Source organism: Eleutherodactylus coqui, chromosome 7 (genome assembly GCF_035609145.1).
Source record: "Eleutherodactylus coqui strain aEleCoq1 chromosome 7, aEleCoq1.hap1, whole genome shotgun sequence".
In the NCBI taxonomy this organism is placed as follows: Eukaryota; Metazoa; Chordata; class Amphibia; order Anura; family Eleutherodactylidae; genus Eleutherodactylus; species Eleutherodactylus coqui.
Genome location: NC_089843.1, coordinates 158,593,853 through 158,618,453, shown reverse-complemented (window position 1 = coordinate 158,618,453; position 24,601 = coordinate 158,593,853). Strand labels below are relative to the sequence as shown.

Below are 24,601 nucleotides of genomic sequence, written 5' to 3'. Positions count from 1 at the left end.
GACCAGATGACACTGTAATTATGTGTACGCTATTCCTACTCTAGCAGACAGTACCTGCCCAATACTGCTTATGACATTTATTAAATGAGTAATTAGGGAATTCTGAAATTTAATAGTGTGTCCCCACTGATCTGTAGCTTCATCACTTGATGCAGAGCAGTTTCAAAGAGCTGCTTTACTTTCCTGCACTACATAGACAACTCATTGCCCCTATCTTAAGTCTAGACCGCCCCTGGCCTGGCTGTATATGGCTGCCAAGAGTGGTCAGCATTACGGACACAGCTGAGCAGACTGTGCTACACTGTTTCTGTAACTCGCACAGAAGTAAGTCAGAGTTATGGAACAAGAGTAGCCTAGAAAACTATCCAGTTTCTGCAGCTCCCAAGTTATTGAAATAGCATGGGTTGCATGCTAAACGGTTTCCGTAGTTCTCATTCCCTTCTCTGGGGATTACAGAAACAGCATAGGACAGCCTGTTCGGCTGTTTACATACTCTCAGCTGCCATGCTCAAAGACTTATTGCCATATTGGCTATGATTGGCTGAGATGGGAATACCCCCTTAATTTTCCCTGTGGTGGTGCTGCTGCAGGGAAATTGAACCTTTAGGCCTTAATTACACGAGTGCAAAAAAAGGAATAATTTTAATGTGTGCATGTCCATGTGGCATTTTTATGCATTGCATGTGTTTGTTTTTTACGTTCGTGTGGCATCAATGTGCTTTTTTATGCACAAAAATACTGAAGGAGGCAATTTTTTTCTAGAATTGCTTAGCAATGATGATTTTGCACCCATTGACTTGTCGTCTGAGCAGTTGGACCATAATCACTCCAATAGTCCGTGTGGAAAAAAACATGTCTATAAAGCCCCATTAACTTTAATGGGTCAATGTGCAGTCATTTGAAAATATGGACAGCACATGGGTGTGAGACTCACTAGTATGTATAAGCCCTAACTCTCAAGTTTCCCAATATCCCAAGATATATCAGTTGATCTTGAGGGGTCCCATCATGGGGATATTTTGTGAACAGATTATTTTCAAGAGAGCCAACTAATAGAGAAAGCCTTTACAAGAAAGTAAAAAAAGAGAAAGAAATAACATTCAGTTTGGCACTTACCAATCCAAGCCTTTGTGGTAGTTATTTCCATTGAAGAATTGCATCTCCTCAAATGTTTTTGGGTTTGGTGAATTGCTAATTATTGCAGGGTGCATAACCAAAAATAAGTATAACGCTGTAGTACCTGCCATAAAAAACAAACACAGTTTAAAGAAATACATTTAGATAATCAAAAGACAATCTGTTAGGATCACTGTCATGATAGTTCGATTCTGACAGATTCTAACAGATCCCATTGACTTACAATGGAATTTGTCAGACTTCCTTTGGCATGATGGTGTTTTTGGTAGCAGAAATAGCGCTGCAGACTGTGCTAGTATTGAGGTCTTTTAATGGGATGCATTGATTTTTTTAAAATTTCTCAATCACAGAAAAACATAAAATTGTCATTATCAGCCTTGCTATCCCATGTATAGTTATAGACATGTCCTAACTTTGTAACTTATACGCAATAACCAACTAAAATCCAGTCACCAAATGCCATTTTTGGTGACCCCTGTCTCTACTCATCCAGTGCATGAAATAAGTGGCATCATCCGGCTACCTTGCATTCTCCAACATGTCTGGTCCTTTAAAGTTATTGCTAGCACAAATGGGTTGTGAGAATCATGGGGGAATAATTAGTACTTTAACACCTTAGTACAAGTACATGTCCAGCAGCTTAAAGAGAATGCATCACCTATATATTTTTTTACTCATCAAAACCAGATAGTAAAACATATCACATTTTTTCTAATCTGGATTTATTATCTGATGGTAGATTGTTTAAATTGCATTGTCTGTACATGACAATGGGGGTGGCCATTTCACCTTTGCTGCAGTTAGCAGGATTTAGAGATGCTTTACAGCAGAACTCATGGACCACAGACACAATGGACCGGAGGGGAACCAATGAGTTGTATGGGAGAGCTTTCTAGGCATGCTTTGTGGTGTGTGCAGAGTTCATTTTGCAGGAAGGGACAGGAGCTGAGCTGTGACATCACCTATTGTGAATGGGGAATTCTGCATTATCTTTATATAGGTGTTTTATTTCATTGCAATCCTTCCTGTGATGATATTGAGATGAGAGCTGAAAAGGTTTCTCTACAGAACAGGAAGTCTCAGTCTATCATTAAAGGGGTAATGATGACCTATCCGGAGGATCGTTGATCGGCTGGGGTCCTTCACTTGGGACCCCGACCGATCAGCTGAGCAAGCGCATGCTGTCAGTGCCGCAAATACACAGAGGTCAGAGCGGAAGCACCTCTGTGTAGTGGCCGGCGCTTGTAACTGCAGGCACAGCTTGCATTGATTTCAACAATATCACATTTTTTTCTCTTAGGAGCACACGGCCTTATCTATTTTTTTGATGGGTCTGGTCTTGGAATCTGTTAGTGAAGATTCATCTGTTTCTAGTGAATTTATACTAAACACATATAATAATAATCATTATTTGTATAGCGCCAACTTATTCTGCAGCGCTTATATATACATATAGGATAATATATAGATGCCTCCAATAACATCCATATGGATCTATGTATGCATCTTGTCTATATGGCCAAATGATACCATATTTTGCTATACACTATTTTTGTAAGTTGTGTGACACAAGTTTTCATTTTGTCTACATCTCTGTATATTCCATTGTAATCATTTGGTTTTGCCTATATTTTCCTGACAAGATACAAACAATAATTGTACTGCTGGCACTGGATTCTGAATGATTAAAAATACATTTATTTCACATTTCTTAGGTTGGCAGATAAAACTGGTATATTAATTTCCCCGAGGATTTGTCCTGAAATAAAGCCCAATTGTTGTCATCACTGTGCCTCGATATCATTTCTCTGAAAGTCTCAGAAATAATGTGCTCATATTCTTTTTTAGTTTTTCCAAGCATATCAAAGCAGCATGTGATTAAAAATAATACTTGCATCAAGAAGAAAATTAATATTATTAGCGCCGTGCAGTTAACATGCCTATCAATTAGCATGGTAGAAGGTTTCGTTGCCATATTTTCCAAATGTTCCTCATTGAAGATTTAAAACTTCTTTGTCAGCTCAGAGAGAGGAGGTGAGTCACCTTTATACTGCCAGCTGTTTCCCTTTATTAATATGAATTGTTGAATTTTATTAAAGGATTTGTTTGCTTTCTACGGCTTTTTACATATAATTTATTTTGCTAAATAATAGGAAGTAATCCAGTTTTCTAATGTACAGGTATTTAAAATTCTGCTTACACCCCTTTATGGGGCTCCTATGTACACAGTAGATTGGTATAGTCCATGGACTGGACTGTCCATAGTAATGGATGTCAGTCATGTGACCCCTGGTCTTGCCCTTGCACTGATCAGGTATCTAGTAGGTTAATAGCAGCTTAACGCCCTTTTGCATGCAACGATTATCACTCAAAATTCATTCAAACAGCCGAAAGTGAATGATAATTGTTACGTGTAAGCGCGGGCAGTCCGCCATTTCTCATTCATTATTCGTTCATTGCTGAATTTTAGTCTGTCTAAAAAAGCACAGCGTATGGCTGTCGGGACAACAAAGCAACTATTTTTACACTCCCTCCTAGTGCTCCACCATTGGCTGGTAAATCATCGGCCGTTCTGACGTACACGGCAGAAGCTACACAGAGCAACGAAAATACATTCACCATCTTTTACTTCGCATGCTAAGGTCACGGCGTCTACATCAAACACGACACCTAGACATTCTTTCAAATGTCAATTCACAAAGCTCCTTGTTTTTTTTCCGCACACAATCTATGCGCACCCACCTACTTTCAAAGGCCAACCCATACTTGGGCAAAGACAGTGTTTTTTTTTTTTCATTGCTAATACACAGGCCCTTCTATTAAACAATTGTCCACTTATCGTTACATGTAAATCCTACCAAGCAACAAACCAAACGACTGAAATGCTCAGACGCCACGTCTATTTCTAGCAATAATCGTTAGGTTTAAATACTCGTTTTTAAAAGCAAGTTTGAATGAATTTTGAGCTTATATTAATCTCGAGATCAGGGGTATTGTTTCCCCCATCCTCCTCGCTGCTGGGTTAGGGCACCATCTTCAGCGAGGAGGAGACTGAATGAAGTGCTAGTTATGCCAGCACACTAGCGCTTGATTCACTGTCCATGAGACTGCCAAGATACCAGAGAGGCACCTGTTTGGGTATTTCTATCAGCCCCATTTTCTAAAATCTGATTGTCCTCCTTTTTTGTCAAGTCTATTTCCGTCGTACCTGAGCTTTCTAGGCACATTGTTTATGACAGAGGGGTTCAATCTACATCCAGATTCTGGCAAACACTCTGCAAGTTATTAGAGGACAAGCTGAACATCTATTTTGCCTTACTGTCCACAGTTCACTGGTCAAATTGAGAGCACAAATCAGAATTTGGAGAGTTTCCACTTCAACATACCCAGATTTTCTTCAAATTTGGAAAAGAACCAAGGATTCTTTAAGGAAAGCCATATCTGGTATTGATATTGATGCCCTTCCCCTTAGTTCTTGCCTAGAGATAAAGTCTAGATTTCTTCTAAGTACCGGTACATCTTTTGTAAGACATCTTGCTGCAAGCTTGCTCCATGATTCCTGAATCATTACATGCTTCTAAAACAAATCTATCATGTACATGATAAACTGTGCCTTCCACAATCCTTCTGGGTACTGAATTCTCATCATGTCATGCTCAAGCCCCTCAGCCTTAACCATTTTTTCCAGGGATCATGCAACTTCCCCACCAGCTTTTTCTACACCGATTCTGAATATGAAATCAAGAAGATTTGGGATGTCAAGAAACCCAGAGGAAATATAGTTTCTCTCTTCTGTAAATTCCATCTTCCTCACAATCTAAGAAGACAGCGTGTTCAGAAGTGGTTACTGCACTGCCATGCTCTCTTACTTGCCTCCACATGCGGCATTTCTTGCCAAGCCACCAGTGCTCTCTATGGGCCCAACTTTCCTCTGCTAATGCAACTTCTGGCCACTTAAAGGGCCAGTAGTACAAGGAACCTCTACCATCTTACAATGATCCGGTGCTCTGGGCTTTATAAGGGACTCTCCTCCACTGCTCTGAGCCTGAGTGATAAAGTACTTTTGATGCCTGTACTCTGCAAAAAGTGTTTTTGTGATTGGCATCCTCTTGGCTTGACCCGGCCTATTTGCTGTAAATGACTTCTTATTTGTTACCATATTTCTGTTAAATCCTCAGCTTTCCAAAGCGGTAAATGATTAATTGCATCAATCCCAATAAGTGACACATAAACGCCTATGTTTTTTAAGTATTGTGTGTTACTTTATCAATAATGCCCAAGCTTTAATCAATATTAATGTCTCATGTATAAGTTTAATTGGCATTAAATGTATCTTAATATTCTATTAAATTACATTAGAAACGTAGCTAACCTTTAAATCTGGTGCATCAGCTTTTAAATCAACTCATAATATTTATGTCATTTCTAATTAACTCAAATTAGTACTTTTGCCTTGCAATTAAATAAAAAGGTTTCTTTTATATACAGTTTAAGTTGGCATTTTTCCCTTAAAAAAACTGCAGTTTTTTAAACCTGTATTTGCATTTTTTTCCACACATCATTTTTTTCCCAGTATTTTTCATGTACTATGCAGAAGCATATGAAAAAACAGAAGAAAAAAAGTCAAACTTGCAGCTTACCGTGAATGCAGAAAAAGGCAATGACTCAAAAAACATAGGAAAAATGATAAAAAAAAGACTCTAGAAAAACGTACTATTTGCAGTGTGTTTCATATATTCCTAATACCTAATGGCTAATATCTATTGGCTAAAAATGCCAATAAAAATGTGACATTGTTTTGATAAACACTGCTTGTGCAACCACCCTGAGGCCGGATCCACATGACTTTGCAACCCTTAGGAACATTTATACCACCTTAATGACATCTTTAAACCAGTGCTACCATCCCACCTCAATTGATGACCAAATCACAAGAGCCACCAGGATATCCAGAAATCAACTACTCCAATACACAGGGAATGACGAAAATGGTCATGTACATCTAATAGTGACCTATAACCCACAGCTAGAGGTACTAAGGAAAACCACAAATAAACTCCATCATACCTACACAAGGATGACCATCAGAAAACTATCTTTCCGGACCCTACCCTTCTCTGTTACAGGCAACCTCCAAATTTGAAGAACTTTATAATCAGCCCTGCATTGCCCTCTGACACAAAAAGGAACTTATCCGTGTAATGTAAGGAGCTGTAAGATCTGCACACATGTACTAACCATGGACAGGATATTGATCCCCAACACACAGCAGGACTATAAGATCACATTCACATATGGTGTACCTGATCCGGTGCAGTGAATGTCCTGTTGGGGGCCTTTATGTTGAAGAAACGGGACAAAAATGAAAGCCAGGATGAGATCGCATCGCCACACGATTAAAGAGAGAAAGACAGAATTCCCTATGGTGAAACACTTTTCTAGTCATGGACACAACATACAACATATGAGAGTTATCATACTCAAAGGCAATTTTAAGTCCCAATGTCACAGAAGAATTTGGCAATATAAGTTTATAATAATCTCTGATACTATCAGAAACGGTATGAATCTTGGAGGTTTTTCTTACACAAGTGGAGATTGTGAGAAATGAGAAACTTACAGCAGAGGTGACAGGTTGGCCTGGTGTTGACTCCCTAACAGCAATGTAGAGATTATAAACTTTCACATTACTTGTCGCTGGACTAATTATTTACTGTTTTGCTCATCCCTCCTTCCCTGATATTTATCTAAGTGCTATTAATCACAATGCCTGTGCCTTCTCATGCTGTCCCTATTATTTTTCTCGTGCAAATTATGTTCACCATGTTTGTACCCTCCCATGTGATCCTGTGTATATGTGCCTCAACCAAATCTGTTTCATTATGCCTGAGGAAGGGTTCTGAGAGGATTCAAAAGCTTGCAATAACATTGTGTATTTTTGTTGGCCATTAAAAGGTGTCATATCTACAAGATTACTTAGTTTCTCTAACTGAGAGCAATCACCTTTAGGGCTTCTTCACATGGGCATGTATTTGTCTTATTATTGCGGCCATGATAATCACATAACAGGATGAAACTGAACCATCGATTTCAATGGTTTTGTTTTCATTAGCGGTATTCTAGGACTTGCCCTATCTTTCCCACACGTCGTATAGAGCAGGATCTATCTTCCCACAGTTTTTTCAAACTTGAGTGCACTAGAGCAGAGTTTAAAATGTCTGAGAAGAAAAAAAAACTATTCATGCACAACTACGCTCTGTACTGGTGATGGTTGCTGTGCATACGCCCATCCGTTTTCACACTTATATTCAAATCCTTGAGTATACTGCTGGCAACCATTACTTGTTTCAAAAGACTACACATATTCATTTTTAGATGTATCTTTAGACATTTATGGCATACCCCCAGGATACACCTTAAGGGCACACGACCATGTTTGCGCAGTGTAGTGGGGCATTACACAGAATGACCTGCAGAGGGTGCTAGTCAGGCATTCTAATACCTGCAAGAGGGAAAGAGAGGGTTAATACCCTAGGTGTAACAAGAGTTAGCTACAAAAGAGGCAGTTTATGCATGAAGCAGGGAGACGTTGGCTGAGAGAGCCAGAGAGACAGCTTAGTGGAGCTGGAGGGGCTGCTAGCCCCAGGGTCCAGTGCAGACCCAGAAAGTCCATATAAGCACCCCAGGTGGGGTGCTTATATGGACTTTGTTTTTCTCGTATGCTGTTTGCTGGGAAATAAAGGCTGCAGGAGCCAGAACTAAAGTGAATCAACATCTCTGGAGTATTTCTACACATGTTGTGAGACATTTTCATGTATGAGAGGTCAGCGATCTGCAGGCGAGTGACCCCAACTTGCCACAGTAGGTATTTGCACATGCAAAATCTGTGCATGCTAAACACAGAGGTTGAATTCAATAGGTTAGTTCTCATAAGCACATTTTGCGCGCACATTTTGTTCCTGCTCTATTTTCCTGCATTTTGCACAGCAAAGTATCATAGAAGACTATGGGAGGGGTGCAAATATGCAAGGGAGAAAGGTGTGACACTGCATAAAATGCAGATTCGCTTGTGTGATGCCACCCTAAAAGTTTGAAAGAGAGAACAATGTCCCTTTTATCCCCATTTTGCAAGCCTAAGTGTATGGTGCTGACAAGGGGTCAATAGTCAAGGGGTGTATAAATTTAGAGGCGGCCATGCCCCTTTTTGCAATAAATGGAAGTTGCAGAGAAAAGGTAGTGAAAAAATCTATTTAACTATATCCTCTACAAAAGAATAATCCATTTAGTATTTCAAACAAGAAATGCTTCAGAGTCTCAGTGTAATCGTGGCTGGAGAAGCCATATATATCTCTGTCAAAAATGATTTCATGGTAGGAAAAATGTGGTGATACTTACATATATTTATTGTATGTATCCATACGGAAAACAAATCCTCACCTGTTTTTTGTGGTCCAACAACGAGAAATTTTGGCAGTCGATCACAGGTCTTTTCCTTTGACCAAATGTCTCGATGCCGTTTGTCATCACAGGGATTCTGTGGAATATATAAGTAATGCTGTGTAATTTCAATCGTCTGTTTGACTATTTAATGAAAGATAACTTATTGCATGCAACTGTTTATTGCAGTAATTTTAACCCCTTAAAATGACGTGGCCCTTCTTTTTCTATTTTTTTTTACCTCCCCCCTTTTAAAAATCATAACTCTTTTATGTATCCATTGACTTAGTTGTCTAAGGTCTTGTTTTTTGCGGGACGAGTTGTATTTTTCAATGGTACTATTTAATGTATCATATAATGTACTGACAAACTTTTTAAAAATTCTTCTAATTGGAGTGAAATGAAAAAAAAAATGAAATTCTACAATCTTTGTGAGGGTCTTATCTCTATTGCGTACACACTGCAACAAAAATGACAACTTTATTCTATGGGTCAGTATGATTACTACAATATCAAATTTACATTTTTTTTAATTTTTTTTTGCTGTACTATTATTATTTCCAAAAATATTTAATTTTTAAAAATTATTTTCTCAGGCCATTTTCTGATAGCCATAAATTCATTTTTCTGTCGACATAGTTGTGAGAGGGTTAATTTTTCGTGCGACATCCTATAGTTTCTATTACCATTATCGTTTTGTTGAGTACATATTATTTAATCACTTTTTATTTAATTTTGGGAAACCAAAAAGCGCAGTTCTGGGATTGTTTTTGTTTTTTTTCTAATGATGTTCACCATGCAGCATAAATAATGCATTACTTTAATATATCAGACTTTTATGGACACAGCAATACCAAATATGTTTTTGCGTTTCATTATTTAGATTCTTTTATTATAAGAAAGGCAAAAGGTTGTTTTTTTAACCTTTTATTAACTTTTAATTTTTTAATTCTTAACAACATTTTTTTAAACTAATCTTTACATTTTTTTAGTCCCCATGGGGTTCAAGAACTTGCGTTGGTTTGATTGCTCCTTCATTGCTCCTTATTATATCACAATCTGACAGGCAATCTATCAAGCCACGCAACAGACATGGCTTGACAGGCAATTTGTAATGGCAACTCTGAGGCCTTTCACAAGACCCCCGGCTGGCATGGAAATCTCATTGCAGGGACAGCACGGGACCCCGGAACATCAATCAGGACATTTAAAGGGTTACCAGCTCTGATCAGTGGCACTGCTAATCGTAGCTGTTTCCAGCAGGTGTCAGCAGTAAGAAACAACTGGCACCTGCATTGTATGGAGCAGGGTCGACCCCCATCCATACAAACCCCTAACCTCCAGGACGTAAATGTATGTCCTGTAGCATTAAGGGGTTGTCCAGTTGTAAACTAACGATAGTCTATCCACAGGAAAGGTCATCAATAGTAGATCCGCAGGTGTCTGCTGTCTGGAAACCCTGCCAATTAGCTTTTTAAAGGCCTGTGTGCTTGCAAACTGAACTGGTTTATGTAAGAAATAGACAGCTCAGTTTCACTACAGTGACCAAAATTGGTATTACAGGCAAAGTTTCCATTGAAGTAAATAGGACCTTTGTAATACCGAGCCTGACCATGGCAGTAAGAACAGAGCTGTCTGCTTCCTGTCGAAATCATCTTAGTGTATGGGCACAATGGTCTGGTGAACTGCTGATCTGTGGGGACCCTGGGTGGTGGTCCTCAGCTGATCTATTACTGATGGTCTATCCTAAGGATAGGCCATAAATAGTTACAACTGTACAACCCCTTTAAATAACAAATCAGAGGATAGCAAGTAAAAGGTATCAGCAGAAAGAGATAAACCTTACTAAGGCATAACTGCAAAAAATAAAGTTTTATCTATTAATTAAAAGGAATGATTAAAATCACCCTACAGCAATGCTTCAATTTCACGGGTCAGCAGTAGAGATGAGCGAGCATACTCGCCAAGGACAATTGCTTGATCGAGCATTGTCCTTACCGAGTATCTCCCCGCATGGGAGCAAAGGTTCGGGTGCCGGCGCGGATGACAGGTGAGTTGCGGCCATGAGCAGGGGGGAGCGGGGGGGGGAGAGGGAGAGAGATCTCCCCTCTGTTCCTCCCTGCTCTCCCCTGCCGCTTCCCACCCGCTGCCGGCAGCCGAATCTTTGCTCCCGAGCGGGCAGGTACTCGCTAAGGGCAATACTCATCTCTAGTCAGCACTATAAATTTGTCATTAAGGGCTCCTTCACACGGGTGTTGTGATTTTTGGCTGCCCGCGTCATGGCTGAAAATCACATAAATGAGAGGTAGCTGTGACCAAGTCATGGCTTCATCTCGCCAACTCAGATGGCCGGGGCTGCGGCGCATATACGTCACATCCTGGAATACCGTCGGGCCGGGGAGAGAGTTTAGCTCCCTCCACCTCTCTGCCCCTTGACGGCTGTCAGCAAAGGGAGGGAGCGGGATGGGACGGAAGCTAATGTGCTAAACTCCCACCCCTTCTCCATCCTATGTCAGCTGCCAGCAATGGGAGTGGGCGGGGTGGAGCAAGAGCTTAGCAAAGCTAATTTCCCACCCTGCCTGGTCTCTTACCTTTGCTAGCAGACGGAAGTGGGCAGAGAGGGGGAGGGATTTTAGCAGAGCCTCTACTAAACTCCCTCCCACCTCCCTTTTTGGCAGCTCTCATAGGCTCCCATAGGAGTCTATGGGACCGGCTGGTATATTCTGGCCGGAAGATAGGTTCAGACCTATCTTTTCCAGCCAGCGTAAACGCGGCCGGCCTGAATACACCCCGTATGCGCAATCTTTTCTGGACAGATGAGTTTACACAACAGAAAATTGCCCATCTGAATGGATGCATTGGAATCTAATGCATCAGATGGGTGCGATTTTTGGCCAGTGTTTTATCGTGGCAAAATTGCCACGATAAAACGCTCGTGTGAAGGCAGCCTAAGACTGATGCATTATATATCAGATTCATGTTTCAACCTCAATATACCTTGCTTTATAACCATTAACACTTTCCAGTCCAATTTGTATCCTGGTTTTCCTAGGGGGCTTACTCTTTTTCTGCCATTATACAACGGTGCTATCTGCTGGCTAAAGCCAGTAATGCATTAGGTGACACATTGGATAGACTCCAACAGCAGAGAGGCTGGCAATATACAGTAAGAGAACCCCGACGGACGTCTTCCAACATCGGAGCTATACAGCCTTAAATCATAATGTCTTTAGGCATCAGACAGTGGATTGGAAAGGGTTAATAAATGACACTTGAATAAAATTATTACATTGATCAAAATTCATCTTAATCATCATGTACATTTTAGTGGACATTAGCATTATAGTGGGATTTCATCTTGCTAGCAAAAAGGACAGAATGAAATAAACCTTTTATGTTTAGCATTTCATATTAACTGAAATATAATGAGAAGTGTGTGCATACTATTATTATTTATCATTATTGATTGCAGAACACCATTAATTCCAGGATGACTTGCATATGGAAAACAAAAGGATTTAAAGTGTACCAAACTTTTTAGGTGATTTTCAGAATAAGCTACCATGTGTACATGAGGAATAACACTATTTATGACCATTATATGACATGAATGCTGCATTTATCACTTGTTTTTTTCCTCTGTAGACACCTATAATTACCAGTCTTCTGTAACCTGGTGGGAGAAGTCTAGCTGTTATGCTGTGTTCTATACACTGTTTACAGGGAAAAGAGAGATTTCTAACTCTCTGTAGTACACACAGAGAAACAGCATAATCATGTAGAATACTAGAGAAATACTGAGCAATGTAGATGTGATTTCAGAAACCATAGAACAGTTAACAATCATTTACTATTAAATTTACTGTTGACCACAAACTTCTCCTCAGTATGCTTCGCTCCATTGGCCTAAAGGACACTGCTCTTTCCTGGTTCTCCTCCTACCTATCTGACCGCTCTTTCAGTGTCTCCTTTGCTGGCTCTACCTCCCCTCCTCTTCCCCTTGCTGTTGGGGTCCACCAGGGCTCGGTCCTTGGCCCCCTTCTTTTCTCTATCTACACAGCCCCTATTGGACAAACCATCAGGAGATTTGGCCTCCAATACCACCTGTATGCTGACAACACCCAGCTATACACCTCTTCCCGTGACATCTCTGCACCTTTCCTCCAAAACATCACCAACTGTCTGTCCGCTGTCTCTAACACTATGTCCTCTCTCTACCTAAAACTAAACCTCTCTAAAACTGACTTACTGGTGTTTCCTCCTTCCACTAACCGACCTCATCCTGACTTCTTCATCTCTGTGTGTGGTGCCACCATAACTCCTAGCATAGGCGTACCGGCAAGGGGTGCCGGGGTCGCAACGGCGACCCGGCCCTTGCGCTTGAGGAGGCCCAGAGACCCCCCTCCACCATATACAGCTTTACTTTCACTTCGCGCTGTCGGCCGCCGCTTGCTACGTTAGTGCGATCCGGCCAGCCGACAGCACGAGCCAGAGAGTAGAGTAGGAGAAGGGAGGGGGAGGACTTGAAGAGAAGACAGGGGAAGAGGAGGGGGTAGGGGAAAGAGCAGAGAGGACACAGAAGCAGACTCACGGCACACGGGCACAGCACAGCAAGACATCGAGTGGAGCAGGGATGAATGAGGTCATCTCCCTGCTGCTTCCTCCTGCCAACACTGTGTACAGCTGCTCTCCTCAGCAGAGAGGTAGTCCGGGCACCAGGGTATGTATCTGCTTGTCTACCTGTCTGTATGTCTTTTCTATGTGTCTGTCTATCTATCTTGCCTGGTCTCATATCTATCTATCTATCTATCTATCTATCTATCTATCTCATATCTATCTATCTCTAGCTCTTTTCTCACTGTGGACACGTTAAAAACGCTTACTGTTGCCCTCATCCACTCTTGGCTCGATTATTGCAACTCGTTGCTGATCGGCCTCCCCTGCACCAGACTCTACCCTCTACAATCCATCCTGAATGCGGCAGCCAGGCTCATCTTCCTGTCCAGCCGCTACTCGGGCGCCTCTACCCTGTGCCGGTCACTGCACTGGCTGCCCGTTAAATACAGAATTCAATTTAAACTCGCCACCTTCATCCACAAAGCCCTCCACAGCGCTGCGCCCCCCTATATTGCCTCCCTCATCTCAATCCATCACCCAGCCCAGGCTCTCCACTCTACTAACGAAACCAGACTGAGCGCCCCTTTAATTCGAGCTTCTCATTCCCGCCTCCAACACTTCTCCAGAGCAGCACCAGTCCTCTGAAACGCACTACCAAAGGCTATCCGAACAGTCCAGGACTCGCAGAACTTCAGGCGTGCTCTAAAAACGCACCTCTTCAGGGAGGCATACCACATTCCCTAAACAAACCCCTCTGTACGCCGCCTGATAACATGCTCCCTGACCTATTGACTGCAATCCCTGCTAGCCATCATAAACTGCTCCTGCAGTCATACTGTTTCTGCCGTCACACAGCTAAATGTCTGACCATTGTCTATGTGTATAACATCCCTCACTCTCCACCTCGCCATACCATGCACATCTCCAGCCCCTTTACCTTCTGTATCACCCCACTGTTCGTAGTATGTAAGCTCCTTGGAGCAGGACCCTCACCCCTATTGTTTCCATCAACTGATTACTATGTAACCGTGGTTCTGTAATTTTTTTTTTTTTGTCTTTCTGTATTCCCCCTATCTATGTAAGCGCTGCAGAATATGTTGGCGCTATACAAATAAAGTTTATTGTTATTATTATTAACTGCAGGAACCTCTGTGTCAGTCTCTTTTACTCCAGCACTCCCTTTTCTTCCCCTCGTCCCTCCATAGACTTCTATGGGTAGCATGCGGCATTACTCTCTTCCACTTCCTGTGATCCATCTTGTTACCTCTGTTTCTATAGATGCACTTCAACAGTCAGTGGGCAGCATATAAGAAGGAATGGAGACCCCTAATGGTCAGCACTTTAGAGTGATGTTCTACACAAGAATGTCATTTTAGGTAAATAAAGTGATGTGTACTTTCGTTAGACATTACATTGGCTATTATATAAACCCAAGTTTATTGAAAAGTGAGTGACCATTTAAGTACAAACATAAGACCATTAAAACAACAGGTGCTATAAGCATGAGACTCACAAATTACATACTGATACAATGGAAATGACAGAGGACCTTGCCTGTGAGGGCTTTCAATCTAAAATGGAAGAGTAAAAGAGATGGTAGGTGAGAATAGAAGCTACTCAGCTACAAAGTGGAAAAAGAAGTAGGTAACATCTGGACCAGAGGGTTAGATTTGAGTCTTGTCATCATAAAAGTGCTACTGAAAACCATGGGATGCTAGGAGCTTTCTTAAGCCAAAGGTATAGATGGCGAAGAGTAGTGGTCCCAGGACAGAGTTTTGAAGGACACCAGCACTCAGAGGGAGATACAAGGTGGTGGTCTGTGAGTGGGAGATAAAAAGGTAAGGTTCCCTGGTGCAAGCACCAAGTCATGACCAACTCCTGTTTTGTTTTTGCAGGGTGGTTTGCCATTGCCTTCCCCAGTCATCTTTACCTCCAAGAAATCTGGGTACTCTTTTAACCACCCTCGGAAGGATAGAAGGCCTAGTCAACCCTGAGCCAGCTACCTGAATCATGCAGGGATTGAACCCACAACATTCAGGTCATGAGATAGTGAGAGTTTTGGACTGCATACTGCTGGCCGAACACTCAGCACCACACAAATGGAAGATACTAAGTGCTTAGTTGTAAGGTATGAGGAGATATGGGAGAGGGCCAAGTATGTAATGCTAAGAGTTAAAGTGGCAGTAGGGTACAGCAAAGTGTGATGAATGAAAGAGAATTAGAATACTGATAAATTGCCATTTTACTTTGTGTTGGTGGCTTTTGCCTTATTTCCTTATTCTCCTGCTTCTTGCTCACTTAGAAACTATTTTTTACACAGTACTATGGCAATTTACATATTCTCAGAGCGCCCGAGAAAAAATGAAGATATGCATATATCTATATGTATATGTACATATATACACTGTTACTTATTGGTGATTTATAAGGAAAGCTTCGCTATTGTTCTTTGTCTATAGTGTCATGCCACTACATCTTTAGAGATTTGAGCTGTATTCTACTATTTCAGTAGCTGACTGAATAAAATAAAATTCATGTTGCAGTATTTTAGCATTCCACATGTATCCCGTGGAGGAGTAGGAGGCTATATCTTATTGCTATGTGAGCCATATTAAGAGAAATTGGAATACATTCAGTATAAAATACTATTTGTAGAGAAAATATAGCAGAGCATAATTGGAGGAAAATCTTGGCTTATATGTATTTCCATTTAGACAGTACACAATGTACTTGATTTAATGTGCATACTCACCTGCCAGACAGGATCCCTCTGCTCAGGGAAGAGCTGGAAGTATTTGTGAGCCAGCTGAACTGGAGGAAGAGTTTGCAACTTTAAACGAGTCCAGGTTTGTACAAATTTGGCAAGATTAACAAAAGTATATAAACCGAGTCTGTCATTGCCGTAGTTTGACAAGTGGGTCATGAAGATGCTAATCTGCAATACAAAATTAGGAAGACAAAATCTTGCAGTTAACTGTTGTGCCACCAGGGGACAGTAATGCTGTACATTTTTCATTTTGAAAATCTCATTTCAATTCTATTTTTACATATCTTTTATTGTGCCACATATCTTTAGAACAGCTTAAATTACCTATAAGTGTAATGACTGTGAAACATATTAGACTATTACAAACGTTTTAATGTTTATTAGAGTGCCAATTAACATCCACTTTTTATCTTTTTAACACAAATAAAACATAACATGAAAGTTTTTTTGCTTACTCCCTTTACCTGTGTCAAAGAAACCTGTATGTTAAGAGGGCAAAAAATTAACAAACAAATTTAACCCTTAAATATCATATTTTAAGTAAAGAAATGCGGTATTACTTTTATAGCCAGTGAGGCCGCATTTAAAAATACACATTTATATAAACTGATATAAAATATATTAATTATGTGCTTTCAGGGCTCCTTCACACATAGTAACATAGTATGTTAGGCTGAAGGGTGACAATGTCCATCTAGTTCAACCTGTTTACACGCTCTCTTGTTGATCCAGAGGAAGGCAAAAAAAACCCCCAATAAGGCAGAAGCCAATTTAGCCCATTTTTGGGGAAAAAATTCCTTCCCGACTCCATATGGCAGTCAGAATAATCCCTATATCAACATTTTGAAAGTTTCTACCTGACTCCAAGACCCGGAACAACAACACCGCTGGTCACCTAATGTCTATATCCTGTAATATCATAGCGCTCTAAAAAGGCATCTAGTCACCTCTTAAACCCCTCTATGGATTTTGCCATCACCGCGTCCTCAGGCAGAGAGTTCCACAGTCTAACTGCTCTTACAGTAAAGAACCCTTTTCTGTGTTGGTGATGAAACCTCCTTTTTTCCAGATGTAGCGGATGCCCTCTTGTTACCGTCGGAGTCCTGGGCATAAACAGATCATGGGAGAGACCCTCGTATTGACCCCTAATGTATTTATACATAGTTATATAGTTGCCCATTAACCATCTTTTTTCCAGAGTAAATAATCACAATTTTGATAGCCCCTCTGGGTATTCCAGTCCTCCCATTCCGTTAATTAATTTAGTTGCCCTTCTTTGAACCCCCTCATTCACTGCAGCTTTCCTGAGCACGGAATCCAAAACTGTACACAGTATTCCATGTGAGGCCTGACAAGTGCCTTATATAGTGGGAGGAATATACCTCTTTTATCCTGATATTAGGTCATCATAATATTTCACTTGAAAACCCCATTAATGTAGCGTACCTTTTTTTATCTATTTTGTTCCTACATTGTGATGACCAGGTCTGGATATCTTAGGATAATACCCTGTAGTATGGCTTCTGGGCAGCCGGGATTTAGCGGAAGAATGAGCTGAACAGAACCTTGTCACAGTTTGTAAAGTTTTGATATTGACCGTGCAATTATGCAGATAAGGCCACTTTCACACGGGCGACCAACGATGCGAGAAAATCGCACAAATATCGCATCGGTGTTCTGTGCGATATCACTGCATTTTATCGCGGCGATAATGTGATTTTTTTTGTAGATACAAAGTCGCACATGGTGCTACAAAATCACATAACCTTATAGCACCACCTGTGAGGATTTTCAGGGGGGGGGGCTTGAAATATAAGCCCTAGCTGCTTTAAAACAACAAAGAAAAAAATACATTACCTAAGGAGCGCTGTCAGTTCCAGCACAAGTCTCTTCTTCAGTTCCAGCTCTCATGTTCTGTCTTCTGCCAGCCCATCCTGGATTGAAGGAACAAAATCCCTGCCTCCAGGAAGGGCTGGCTGCGATTGGTTTATGAGCGTCGTGGCTCAGCCAATCAGAGCCAGCACTCGGTGAACCAATCACAGCCATTCTTTCATTCAATGGCTATGATTGGTTGACTGAGCGCTGGCTCTGATTGGCTGAGCCCCCAGCGCTCGTAAGCAAATCACAGTGAGCCCTGCCTGGAAGTGGGAATTTTGATCATCCAATCCCAGAAAGGCTGGCAGAAGACTGAAGACAAGTGCTGGAGCTGAAAACGATACCTGCGCCAAAGCTGACAGTGCTTCTTAGGTGATGTATTATTTTTTTTTTGCTTTTTCACTGCAGCTAGGGCTTATTTTTGGGGTACGGCTTATATTTCAAGCCCCCCTCCCCCTCCCCCCCCAAAAAAAAATCCTCACAGGTGCTGCTATAAAGCCGTGTTACTTTGTAGCACCACGTGCGACTTTGTAGCAACAAAAAAATCACATTATCGCCACGAGAAAACGCAACGATATCACACTGACCACCAATGTGATACGCTACCATTTTCTCACGTTGCTATCGTTGGTCCAGCTGTAGCCAAACGGGTCTCTGAATATTCTCTGGTATTGATTCCACTGCAGCAGAGATGTGTTGTCTTAGGCCGTCTAGTGTCATCAACGGCGCCCACATCGAACAAATATAAGGTACATGAAAAACTTGAAATGTTCTTCTATCTTTTCATGTCATTCTGGTATTGTATGTCAATCAATGTATGAATAAATCAGCTTCACTTTTGTATCATCCTTTTTTGAATTGCCTTGTATTCTGAAATAAATAGTATGCCATTACTTTTCAGTTCTACATTCTGCAACTCCCATTAAGCTTTGAATTGACAGTCAAACAGCACTGAGCTTGGTTTTCTGCAAGGAGTTCAGCTTCTTTCCCAAGTGAAACATGTAAGAGACTGCCTGTGCTTATAAAGACTCTATAACTTTGGAGAGGTCAGCAGTGCAGTACTTTAAAAGCAGAGGACAGAAGAAATAATATTCAGCTTTTTTCAACTTGATAGACTTATAAGAGCTCCCCACAGAGAAGAAAATAAGATTTAGGAGCAGATCTTTATCACCTGAACTGTAACCCCGTGCAGCAGATATTATTGATCTGTCATTGTTTACAAACCATAGTGCGACTGGCGAGAAATATGTACTTGCTGTTCCTGTGCTGAGAAAAGAAGCTGTACAATAAAACTAAGAGTTAGCATGTAACCACTGTAGGGAGGAATGAAGAAATCCACTTTTATACTGAGCCACGTACCGTGGTATAGCTTTGTAAACAATGTGATCCTATGGTGACGGGTTACAATACCTTTTCTACATCTTAATGTTCTTATTATCAAGCTCCTCGTATCCCAGATTACTATATTGTTGACCAGTTATCTGAGTCAGAAATCAAATAAGACTGTGGTATATGGTTTACAGTATAGTAACAGTCGCAAGAAGAAGTAAGGGAACGTTCTGGAATTACTTGGATTTCTACACTGATTACTAATGAAATATGGTCTGATTGTGTTTGTAGGATTTCCCAAAGTGTGCTCCACAGAGCCCTTGGAGTGATTATCAGGGGCTCTGATGGAGGGTCTAGGTCCGTGCTGTATCGGGACAAACTGTACTGAGCAAACAAATGTCTAAAACCTGCGGTCGGCATAGTGACGCAGGTTACATGAGCCAGCTCCAGTTGCTTTGCTGACCGCAGGTCCTGGACGTTCGTTTTATCAGTAAACCTGTCAGGAGCCCACTACAGCGGTAAGTAGAGCAGGGACCAATGGCAGATTATAATAGGGGTGATTGGGGTGACCGCCCCGGGGAAGAGACTCCAAAGGGGCTCACGGCCATTCAAATCCCCTGTATTGTAATCCGCACTGCTAAACCTCCAGCTTCAGGTAGAGGTAGGGATTAGCAGTGCAGCAGAGGAAGGCTGTGTGTAGTAAATAATTTAACCCCTTCCTCTCCCTGCATCTGAAAAGCATAGTGTCAATAGGTGATCCTATCACTACTGCTGCGGAAATAGGGGATCCTAATACTATTGGGGCTGCAATGGTGGACCCTATCACTATTGGGGTGGCAATGGGGAACCCTATCACTACAGGGGTGGCAATTGGGGACCCTATCACTAAAGGGCAGCAATGAAGGACCCTAATACTATTGTGGCAATGAGGGCGCTATCACTCCTGGGGCTGCAATGGGGAGGCCTATTACTACTGGAGCCAATATTGGGGTCACTGTTACTACTGGAGCCAATACAGGGGATGTTACTACTACTCAGGCCAATATAGGGGATGCTACTACCACCAATATAGGGGGTCACTATTACTATACCGGGTGTATTTGCTGCAGAATTTACAGTAGCTGTAGCAGCAAAGTGGATGAGATTTTGAAAATCTCATCCACATGCTGTGGAAAAAATCTGCACAAAACCTGTGCAGATATTGACATGCGTGTGGGATTTAATTCCGTAGCATGTTAATTTTAAATAAAATGTATATCAATAGCCCATCCAGTGCTCCAGCATTAATACTTGTTTTTATTTTTCGTTTTTTTTTAATGGCCCTGTCCTTTTTATAACGAGGGAGGTAAAAATCATGCGTCATGATAAGCCACACCCCTAACCCCTCCCCTGAACACACCCTCTGCCCTACTTTCTTGGGGCTCCAAGAGAAACTTTTGCTTCAAAAAGGGCTCCATGGCTGAAAAAGTTTGCGAACCACTGATCTATAGTTATGACTTATATAACAATCTAACTAATAACACACAAACAGTTCTACTGTTCAGGTTTTTTATTGAGCCCCTTTAGGAGAATTGAACAGTGCAGTGAGAATGAGTAAGTGAACTCCTGTGTCCTTGTCCAAGAGCTCACTTACATTTTTTGAACTCTGGGCTCGCCTATACTGTTGGTGCACAAAGATGGTATTACACAGGAAGAAATCAGAGTGCCAAACATGGCAGAGTTTCACCCCGCCAAAAACCTTGGCCCACATTTCTACCCTAGTCAGTGTATTTGTGCCAGACAGGTAAAACACCGCAATGGGAAGTCTTTTTGCACCCACAGCACAGGCGAGCCCCTGGAACCCAAGAAAAGTATTACACATAAAGAAATCAGAGCACCTAAACAAGGCAGTTGCACCCTGCAAAGGACCTACGCCTCGGCTCACACCCTCATTAATCGTGGGCATAAAGCGGAATCGGATGCTAGTGCAGCTGTGAACATCTCATTAATGCAGTAACGCTCCTTTTGTTTGGCCCAAACCACTGTCTCAGATAACTGTGGTAACACGAGAGAAAATACATGTTGCCCAGCGCTGATCCCTCGACCCCAAGCAGGCGGAGGAGGTGGCATAATAAGGCAGAAAAACCATGACCGAGGTAGGACCCACAATACTCTGTGTGGGAAGTACGTGAGTAGGCCCATTGTCAGGCTCGGTCCCAGCCTCCACCTTGTGTGACCCAAGGTGCCATGAGTTGAATAGCTATGGGAAATCCATGTGTCCCCACACACTTCATTCTGTGTAGGTGTCAGATAGCTCAATACCGCAATAGGAAGTCTTTAAGTTCCTTGGGCTCACCTATGCTGTGGGTGCACAAAGATGGTATTACACAGGAAGAAATCAGAGTGCCAAGATATGGCAGAGTTTCACCCCGCCAAGCACCTCGGCCTTGGCCCACATTTCTGCCCTAGTTAGTCAGTGTATTTGTGCCAGATAGGTAAAACACCGCGATGGGAAGTCTTTGTGCAACCACAGTATAGGCAGACCCCAGTAACATTTCTATAGCAAGAGTATAGGCAGACCCCAGTAACATTTCTGTAGCAAAAGTATAGGGAGACCCCAGTAACATTTCTGTAGCAAGAGTATAGGCGGACCCCAGTAACATTTCTGTAGCAAAAGTATAGGCAGACCCCTGTAACATTTCTGTAGCAAGGGTATAGGTGGACCCCAGTAACATTTCTGTAGCAAAAGTATAGGCAAACCCCTCAAACCATTCAGTAGAAACTGCATAGACGGCCCCTAGTAACATTTCTGTAGCAAGAGTATAGGCAGACCCCAGTAATATTTCTGTAGCAAGAGTATAGGCCTCTACCCCTGGCCACTCCACTGCCTCTTCCAACCTGTCCTGCTGCTGCACTTGCCTCCCCCTCTGAAGCCCTGTCCTTAGTAGGCTTATCAAACCAGGTGGGGTCAGTCACCTCATCATCAAGCTGCTCTTCCTCCAAATTTTCTGTGCACTCCTCCCTCGGACTTACTGCTCTTACTACTACCTCACTGACAGACAACTGTGTCTCATCATCCTAATCCACAAAAAGCTCTTGAGACTGTTGCCGGAAGTCCCCAGCCTCATCACCTGGACACCGGGAACTTTCCAAAGGTTGGGCATCAGTCACCCCAACTCCACAGGTGAGAGAGGAACCATTTTTTCCCACTCATGGCAGGGACCCGAGAACAGTTCCTGGGAGTCTGCCTACTCAGAATATGTCATTTTTATGGAGTGAGGAGGCTGGGAGGAAGGAGGAGCAGCCAGAGGATTCAGAGTTGCAGTCGCTAGGCCGGCAGTAGTGGACTGCGTAGAAGACTGGGTGGTCGATACATTGCTGGACGCGTTTTCTACCATCCACGACAGGACCTGCTCGCACTGCTAAGTTTGTAATAAAGGTCTACTGCGCGGACCCGTAAATTGTGATATGAAGCTGGGGAGCCCAGAAACTTGCCTCTCTCCTAATCCCGCAGCAGTCGGCTGTGATTCACCACGCCCAGGAACTCGGCCTGTGCCCACACCCTCACTTGGGAGTCCTCGTCCACGTCCGCGACCCTTACCGCTACTCCTCATCATGGCGGATTAAGAATAGAGCAGGGCCCAAATAAATTACCCCAGTGTACAGCACTAACAACTGTGGCTTAATTCACCGCACACAGAGACTTGTAGATAGCGGAGGCTCTATGCTGTGACTTGAAAAAATTAACCCGCTGTCTTGCGCTAATACCTAGGGGTAATTTAACGCTCACAGAGACTTGTAGATAAGACGGGCTGTATGGAGTGGGAGAAGACTCTAAAGCCAGTGGATAGTGCTGGTAACTGCGGCTATCTCAACCCCACCAAGGAAAGGGTATTGTGAGACGCTCTGCACAGTGGCTGAGCTGAAATACTTTGCAGTGGCCCAGGAAATATTACAGTAGTGTTTAGCGGTGAGACCTCTGTCTAATGCACTGCAGACACTGAACGGTATAACTGAACTAGTTTGCAGTAGGCAAGGAAATGTTAGAGTGCAGTTTCACAATGAGAGCTGGTTGTACGGCACTGCAGGCTGAGAACTCTATTATTGAAAGGCTGGGAACAGGCCTAGATGCATAATACAAAAGTTGGTGCACTACTGCACCCAGCCAGCCACAACTGTAAAGCACACGGTCAGATGTAGCCCTAAGAAGGACCGTTGGGGTTCTTGCACAGAGGATCAGGACTGTATAACTTTCCCTATAGAATTTGCTGTGTCCCTAAACTCTGCGTTATGCACAGCACACACAGAACGGTATAACTGAACTAGTTTGCAGTAGGCTAGGAAATATTAGAGTGCAGTTTCACGGTGAGAGCTGGTTGTATGGCACTGCAGGCTGAGAATGCTATAACTGCAAGGCTGGGAACAGGCCTAGATGCGTAATACAAAAGTTGGTGCACTACTGCTCCCAGCCAGCCACAACTGTAAAGCACACGGTCAGATGTAGCCCTCAGAAGGACCGCTGGGGTTCTTGTACGGAGGATCAGGACTGTATAACTTTGCCTATAGAAGCAGTTCTGTCCCTAAATTCTGCATTATGCACTGCAGGGTGAGAACGCTATTACTGAAAGGCTGGGAACAGGCCTAGATGTGTAATACAAAAATTGATGCACTACTGCTCCCAGACAGCCACAACTGTAAAGCACACGGTCAGATGTAGCCCTAAGAAGGACCGTTGGGGTTCTTGTACGGAGGATCAGGAGTGTACAACTTTCCCTATAGAAGCAGCTCTGTCCCTAAACTCTGTGTTATGCACTGCAGACTGAGAACGCTATAGTTGAAATGGCCTGCACAGCCCGAGATGCTTAAAAAAAAAATTGGTGCACTACTGCTCCCAGCCAGCCACAACAATAATGCACACTATGAAGAGTAGCCCTAAGAAGGACAGTTGGGGTTCTTGACGACGGGATCCTACTCAAACACTGTCCCTATATCAGCATCAGCACTATCCCTAACCTCTGCCAGTATGCTTCTGAGGAGAGCCGCGGGCGGGACCACTTTAAGTACTCGGCGGTCACCTGATCGGCCAATCCACTCACTGCTGTGGGGGGAAGAGGGCTGGCACATCACAGCAGGAAGTGGTAATGCCTTCCCCGCATGTCTATTGGCTAGAAAATGGCGCTAAACATGCGGGGAACGAAATGCATTTGACTCAAGTACCACGTGGTGTTCGTCTCGAGTAACGAACAACTCGAGTACCCTAATACTTGAACGAGTATCAAGCTCGGACGAGTGTGCTCGCTCATCTCTAATGAAAATCATTCATGGCCACCATAGACTGATTGACATCCTCCCTAGTCCAGCTTGTTAAAGAAATCCTGGACTGGGAAGAATGTAAATTCTACTCTCTCATTTTAGCTTTATTTACTTTATCAGTAAGACAGGCTTGCACAGACAAAATAG

General features: G+C 42.5%; 1 protein-coding gene across 1 annotated transcript in view; it reads right to left on the bottom strand.

Annotated features, from left to right (window-relative positions):
- Positions 1 to 24,601, bottom strand: part of LOC136573612 (bifunctional heparan sulfate N-deacetylase/N-sulfotransferase 3-like) — a 261,734-nt gene that overhangs the window by 55,437 nt on the left and 181,696 nt on the right. The window contains exons 6-8 of the mRNA XM_066574885.1: positions 15,944 to 16,126; positions 8,575 to 8,671; positions 1,117 to 1,240 (exon numbers count right to left, since the gene is read on the bottom strand). Coding sequence (XP_066430982.1) covers positions 1,117 to 1,240; positions 8,575 to 8,671; positions 15,944 to 16,126 — 404 coding nt within the window. The remainder of the gene's footprint in view (positions 1 to 1,116; positions 1,241 to 8,574; positions 8,672 to 15,943; positions 16,127 to 24,601) is intronic.